The 7,406-nt window shown below is 57.7% G+C and overlaps 1 protein-coding gene across 1 annotated transcript in view; it reads right to left on the bottom strand.

Annotated features, from left to right (window-relative positions):
* LOC103196012 (ATP-binding cassette sub-family A member 17-like) overlaps positions 1-7,406 on the bottom strand; it is a 112,373-nt gene that overhangs the window by 92,585 nt on the left and 12,382 nt on the right. Inside the window, exons 3-5 of the mRNA XM_007939668.1 lie at positions 6,674-6,801; positions 5,372-5,534; positions 2,454-2,713 (exon numbers count right to left, since the gene is read on the bottom strand). Coding sequence (XP_007937859.1) covers positions 2,454-2,713; positions 5,372-5,534; positions 6,674-6,801 — 551 coding nt within the window. The remainder of the gene's footprint in view (positions 1-2,453; positions 2,714-5,371; positions 5,535-6,673; positions 6,802-7,406) is intronic.

Below are 7,406 nucleotides of genomic sequence, written 5' to 3'. Positions count from 1 at the left end.
GTGTGAGCCGATGTCCAACCTACAGGCCCATCATGCACATATACTCCTGGAGGAAGCAAGCCAGTGACGTAGGGTGTGAGCCGATGTCCAACTTACAGGCCCATCACGCACGTATACTCCTGGAGGAAGCAAGAGAGTGACGTGGGGTGCAAGCCAGTGTCCCACCTACAGGCCCATCATGCACGTATCCTCCTGGAGGAAGCAAGACAGCGATGTAGGGTGTGAGCCAGTGTCTGACCTACAGGAAGCAGGAGAGGGACACGGGACCCCGTTCAATGCTCCTCCGGCTGGAAGCAGAAGAAAGGCAGGTGACTCCACCCGTGGTAACCCTACAGGACACAAGAGAGCAACACTTAACCCCGATCGATGTTCATCCTACAGGAGGCAGGAGAGGACAGGTGATCCCATCAGTGTTCACACTACAGGAACCAGGACAGTGGCGGGTAACCCTGTCGCTGCTCATCCTACTGGAAGAAGGAAATTGGCGAGTGACACGTGGCACTGCCACTGCTCCAGCCCCAGGCCACTGCTTTAACTGTCTGCCGCGGCCCAGCAGATGCCGCAGGCTGAGCGTCTGATGTGTGTACTGGGGGGAGTGTCCAGTGGGGTATGCTGGAGACCAACTAGAAAGAGGAGTGGAAACCAGGGAGAGGCATTTACCTGGCTCCGGTGTGCTAGAGACAGTCGTCCCTTGATGTGGTTCACATACTTTCCGTTCATTTGTTTACTGAAGGCCTGCTTTAAGCTAAGGGCCCTGTGGCCCTCGAGATAGAATCTAAACTCTTCATACCCCACACCTTGGCTACCCAACCCTTGGTGCAATTTCCTGGACACGCCGTGGTCTTTTTCTTTATTTTCCACACACTTTGCTCCCACTCTCTCCTTCCTCCTCTCTACCTAGTGAAACCCTACTTGACTTTCAAAATGTAGTTCAAGAGGTACTGGCTATGTGACACCGTGTCTGGTTAGCTGGGCCATCCTCCACCCAGCCACAACAGCCTGTCCGTTCCACTGTCTTAGCACTTCCGGTCCTTCTGTCACACTTGGTCTTATTGCTGTGACTCACCTGAGGGCAGGGCTGAGTCATTTATTCCTGTCTCTAATAGCCAGGCCTGAGAAACACATCACCTGTCAGCACTGAGAAGCCAGGAAATGCAAACTCTGTACTATGCACATGGAGGGAAAATGCAAAACATAAATGACAGAGTTAGGCTTTCCAGGCTGGGGACACACACACGATCCAACGCTGTGCAGGCCATGCCACACCACACCACACCACGGGTCACCACCCTGCTGGGGATGCACACACAATCCAACGCTGTGCAGCCACACCACACCACAGCACACCATGGTTCACCACCCTGCTGGGGACACACACACGATCCAACACTGTGCAGGCCACGTCATACCACACCACACCATGGGTCACCACTGTGCTGGAGACACACACGTGATCCAATGCTATGCAGGCCATGCCACGCCACGCCACAGTTTGCCACAGTGCTGGAGATGCACACAATCCAACACCATGCAGGGCACAGCACGCCACACCATGCATGGTTCACCACCCTGCTGGAGACGCACACACAATCCAGTGCTGTGCACTCCATGCCACACCACACCATGCATGGTTTACCACCATTCTGGAGACGCACACACAATCCAATGCTGTGCAGTCCATGACACACTACACCATGGTTCACAACCAGTGCTAGAGACGTGCATACAATCCAACACTGCTCAAGCCACACCATGCCACACCTGCCATGTCATGGTTCACAACCACGACTGGAGATGCAAGTACGATCACCACACTTGCATGCCACGCCACGCCACGCCACGCCACGCCACGCCACGATTCACAGCCAGGACTGGAGATGCATGTACTTAGCTATGTCATCACAGAACTGCCAGATTACATCATCCATAACTACCAAGTTTCATCATTATATAATTGCCAGACCACTGAGACCCATGAGCCAGCCAAGCTGACGTGCCTTAACCACCACAGCCAGTGTTGCTCTCACCTGACACCCTGGGGTCCGCTGTTGCCAGATGTACATTGTTAACAGGCAGAATAATTGGGTGACAGATTTGTCACTACAATCTAACGCGGGAGTTGGAGAACGAGAGGGTCCGGGGGTGAGGAGTCGGTGTGTGTGCGTATCAGTCGTTCCCTGAACATCTCTGAACACCCACTGTGTGCTGAGCGCTCGAGCCAAGTAGCAGGCACCAGGCCGGCTGGGAGCTCCCTAAAGCAAGTGTTCACCTAGTAACTACGGGTGGCACCTCGTAAGTTCCAAGCAGGTTAAAACGACCAAAGAATTTCCAGGTTCCCACTCACCTGGCCCGTCGCTGGAACCCCTAAGCAGCCTCCCACCTTGCCTGGGTCTCCTTCCCACTCCAGCAGCTCTCTTCTGCAGCCTGCAAGCCTCCCGGGGAGCCGGGCTTACCTTCAGTTTTCTCTCCTTCTCCAGGGCGATGGAGTTGATGACGGTCAGCTCAATGCAGATGAAGCTAAGCATGAGGAGCGGCGGGAACTCGTTCTGCATGACCAGGAAGAAGCGGTCCCGGATGTAGGGCCCGTGCGGGAACCTCTTCACGAGCACACTGAGGTTCGCAAACATTCGGGCCGTCGCGTCTGGAACGTGGTACCACATGATGGCTTTGTCCATCGCGTGCTGTATGGCTAGGAAACCTTCTTTCTGGTATCCTGCGTGAGGCAACAGTGGGTGTCAACCTCAGGGACTAGGAAAGACCACAGGTGCCAACCACAGGGTCACTATGAGCAGGGGTCACCTCAGGGCGATGGGCTTAGTGTGGCGTTTGAAGGTGCAAACCAACTGGTCGGCCAGATTGCTGCTGGCTTTCCCAACCCTCTCAGACCCTTACAGACAGAGAGGGAAGCTGGCCTGGAGCCCGCCGCCGCACGGGAGACAGAGGAGAGAGCCACAGGGGGATGCCCCAGGCTGAGGCTTCTGGAGCCTCTTATCAGAAAAGGGGCTGACTAAATGAGGGACGGCCAGTGCCGGGGTCTGCCAGCTGCAGCCACCTTTCCCCTTGGCACCGGGCTCCAGGGGTGGGTGTTTGTGCCGTCTCGACCACCCCGCCCCTCTGAAGTGGCGAACGGCAGAGCACCTGGAAAAGGCTGCCTGGCCGGCCTGCTGCCCTCCATGTCTGAGCTGTCACTGTGGCTGTGGTCACTGGACTTTGCTGCCGAACCTCAAGGACAGTCCTTACCAAAGAAGTGTGGTGTCTCAGTACCACATGGCAGGGGGCGCAGCGGGGTGCAAGGGCAGCTGTGGGGAGAGGGTGGCAGGCAGGGGCCCCTCTGTGGTGGCACGGAGGGAAGGCCGCTGAGCAATGCACTCCCTCGGGGACCTGTGGCAGAGCCTTCCTCGGCAACCCTATCAAGATAAACTCTCCCGCCACACTCCTAACAACCGGCAGCATATCCTTACAGTGAGGAGACCCTGGGCGTTGGTCTCCTTCGTAGGCTGAGGAGCTGGAAACAAGGCAAAGACACCCCCAGGGCTGGCAGGGCAGGAGCAGGGGCAGCTACTGAGTGGAACACCGGCCCAGTCAGTCCTGGCTCTGCAACCAAGGGAACAGAAATGCTGGGGACAGGCACCCCGACGTACACCTCATCTCCCCCTCAGGCCCTGCCAGGGGACAGTGAGGAAGGGTCAGAGTGGACCTCATTGGACATGATGCGTGAAACAAAGGGGCCAATCAGCTCCAACTATGGTGGGCAAAGCCATCACAGCAAGTCGGGAAACGGTTGTAGCGTTGTGGGAAATAAGAAACCCAAAAGCAAGGCGAGTTTCCAAAACGAGGACTAATCGACTCCTCACAAAGAGACGGGACGTGGGCTTCCAAGATGATGTGGTACCACAACATAGTACCCCATCGCTACACATGGGGGAAACTGAACAGCCGGATACATTTCTAGAGAGACTTGGCCGGCAGGTGGGAGCCCCCGCAGCCAGCATGGGCAGGCGGCAGCACAGGGCTTGGGGTCTGCGAAGCATTTTCAAACTCACTCTTGACTGGCAGTCGGGACAGTGGTTATCCTTAAGAGGGCAGTGCCTGGGGGGACAGAAGGGGCCTGTGGGCCGCTGTCATGCTGTTTCTGGGACTGCGTGCTGGTTCCCCAGATGTGCTCAGATAGCAAACACTCGTGGAGCTGTACCCTTAGGACCGACTGGTACGCTTTCCGTAAATGGGTCATACATTAATAAAGTTAGTGCAACAAACCGCTGAGGCTGCAGGTCACCAGACCCAAATCTGGGGTGTTGTATGATCTGTTGGAAATCCCCCACCCGCGCCCCTGCACCTGTGGCTATAATCCCCTTGCGGACAGGATTCTCCGTATGTTATGGGGCAGCGGAAACACGGTCTCCTTGGAGACCTGAGAGCAGATGGAGCGGGCGTGGGGGCAGACAGACACCCGTGAGCTCCCCAACGAGCTGGAGGACACGAGCTGAGGTGAGGAGAGACAAGGAGCTCCCCCAGAGCCGACAGAGACAGCCTCCCCTGGGGCCGGCGCCCCACACTCGGACCTGTGGGCCCTAGGAAGGAGCCCTGGTGGTGCAGCGGTCAAGTGCTCAGCGGCCAACCGAGGGGTCGGCAGTTTGAAGCGGCCAGCACTCCTCAGGAGAAAGACGTGGCCGCTGCTTCCGCAGAGATGACAGCCTGGGACCCCGTCTGGCAGGGGCGCCGCGGGTCGGGCTCGGCTCAACAGCACACAACAACAGCAGCAGCAACCACAAGCCCCCCACCCGGGGAGCTGGCTCGCGTCCGGCAGCGCTGGTGTTTCTGCGAGAGCCGCCCCGGAGCCGATGAGGACGGAGGTCTGAGAAGAGGCGGCCAGCGATCATCAGGTGGGGGGAGGGCGAGCGCGGCAGGGCCGGCGGCTGCCACAGCCCTGACACCTTCAGAAACAGAGAGCGGGCCGCCACGGAGCCACGCGCAGGGGCTCCGTCACCCTGACGACGCCGGGCCCTGCCTTCCAGCGAGGCAGCGGCACCAGGAAGCCCCGCCGCGCTCGCCTCGTCAGAACGCCTTCACCCTCCTCTGAAACACCGCTTGGCGAGCGTCAGGGCCGCTGTGGGGTTAGCCATCGGCCAGGGAAGCGCGGGCCTCCTGTGCGCCCCGCCCGCCGGCAGCGAACACGTCGGCTCCCCGTGCTCCGAGCTGGGCTGGCATGTTTCTCTCCCAAGCCCACGAGCCCTCCTCACAGAAGCCAAGCCTCTGCACACCAACCGTCCCTGCGGGGACGCGGCACCCAGCTATCCGGTGCCCGCCCTGTTCCCACAGCAGAGGCAGCAGTACCAACACGCGCCACACGGCTCCGCCGCCGTCTCCTCACCGGGCCTCCCGCCGTCTTCGAACTCGCTCTCCCGCGGCTCCGCTCCGGGGTTGGGCGGGTACAGGAAGGCGGTGCTCCAGCCTTCCACGTGATCCTGGGGCACTAGCATCCGCAAGTACAGGAAGTTCCGCATGATGGCGCTGAAGCGCAAGCAGTACCCGACCTGGCCGGGAAAGGAAGCGGCTGTCGGGTGCTGGGCTCGGGAAAGGGCCGCGCCAGCTGGGCCCCCGGCCCTGGAACACAGTGCAGCGACCGTGGAGGGACCGAGACGGTGGGCTTCGTCACCTTCCAGAGGGAGTGCGGCAGAGCGGCCCAGAACGCGGGCGCCGGAGCCAGACCGCCTAGATCCAAATGCCCGCCCTCCACCGGAGAGCCCTGGCGCTTCAGCAGGCGCTGAACCCGCGCCGCCCCGGCTGCTCCCGGGTGGAACGGGACGGGACTGACAGCACCTCCCTCGGGGCCGTCGCTGGAGAGGGTCCACGCGATGCGCCTGTTGGTGGTAGTTTTATGACTACGTCTCTCCAGCTACCAACATCCCAGGCGAGTTCTAACAGTCAGTCATCACCTGGCCTGGCCAGCACAAAACGGAAACAACGCGCCAGCAGTCTTCCCATCCCCAAAATGAAAACATCCCAAAAAACAAACATACAAACAAAAAACCGCCACTGCCGTCAAGGAGATTCCGACTCCGGTCCTACAGGACTGTCCAGAGGGTTTCCGAGGCTGTACATCTTTTACAGAAGCAGACTGCCCCATCTTCCTCCCACAGAGCGGCTGGTGGGTTCAACCAGTAACCCTGTAGTTAGCAGCCAAGTGCTTTAACCACTGCACCACCAGAGCTCCTTAGAAGCCAGGCAGGCCCACGTTTAAAACACCGCCTCACCCTTAAAAACCCAGTAAGCCTGAAATTCCATGGGATTAATAGTAAAACCATAAGAGCAGCTGATCTCTGTGGAAAATTCCTGTCTTGGGCCCTGGGCTAAACACTCACTGTCACAAACGCAGCTAATCCTTGCAACACCTGTGTGTTAGGTACTGATGTTCGCCCAAGACCTCAGGCCCTGAAGCATTACTGAATTTCCCAAGGTCACACAGTCGGTGGCAGATCTAGGATTCACCCCGATGTCTAGAGTGGGGTCCCTATTCCTAACACCTGCTTCTGTCACCAAGCAGCCAAACACATGCCATTCTGTACTCTCAGGACACCCTCTCATCTCTGCAAACAAGATGGCTGCTGGCTGAGGAGCCAGGTGACAAGATCAGGCTGGGGCCACGCGATTGCTATGGACAATATGTTCTTACCGAAAGGGGCAAGGGGTCCCTGCTGTCATTGAAGCTGTGATGAAAAGCAATGCCAACCAGTACGTAGAAAGCCTTGGGGTCATTCACCATGTAATGCTCAAATGCAGGCTCTGAGCGATAGCCTAGAACTACAGAGAGAAACCCAATCAGTTGAGTGGTTGCCTGAAGGCAAACGTTGCCCAACCCCACTCCCCTACCACCTAAGAAGACTGCCAGGTTCCTTGCAACCAAGGAGAGCAAACCTCACTCAGTCCCGCTCACTCGCTGCGCAAACACAGGAGCACACACACAACGGCAGGGGCTGTGCTAGGCAATGGGAACAGAGTTGATACTGGACCACAGCTCTTCCAGGCCCTGAAAAACTCCCTAAATGTCGTCATTGTCAGGTGCCATCAAGTTGGCTCTGACTCGCAGGGGCCCCATGTACAACGGAACAAACGGAACAAAACACTTCCTGGTCCTGCGCCATTCTCACAATTGGTGTCAGGCCTGAGCCCATCATCCATCTCACTGAGAGTCATGACTTTCACTTTCACGCTCTTACTTTACCAAGCGCGATAGCCTTCTCCAGGGAAGTGTCCCCCAATAACATGACCAACATACACAAGATCAAGTCCAGTCACCCTCACTTCTTTTTTTTATTATTATTGTGATTTGGGTGAAGATTTACAGAGCAAATTCACTTTCCATACAGCAGTTCACATACACTTTGTCTCATGACATTGACCACAAT

Source organism: Orycteropus afer, unplaced genomic scaffold, assembly GCF_000298275.1.
Source record: "Orycteropus afer afer isolate SDZICR_OR568_19922 unplaced genomic scaffold, OryAfe1.0 scaffold00061, whole genome shotgun sequence".
Classification (NCBI taxonomy): Eukaryota; Metazoa; Chordata; class Mammalia; order Tubulidentata; family Orycteropodidae; genus Orycteropus; species Orycteropus afer.
The sequence above is the reverse complement of the archived record's forward strand: the minus strand, read 5'-3'. Positions and strand labels throughout refer to the sequence as shown.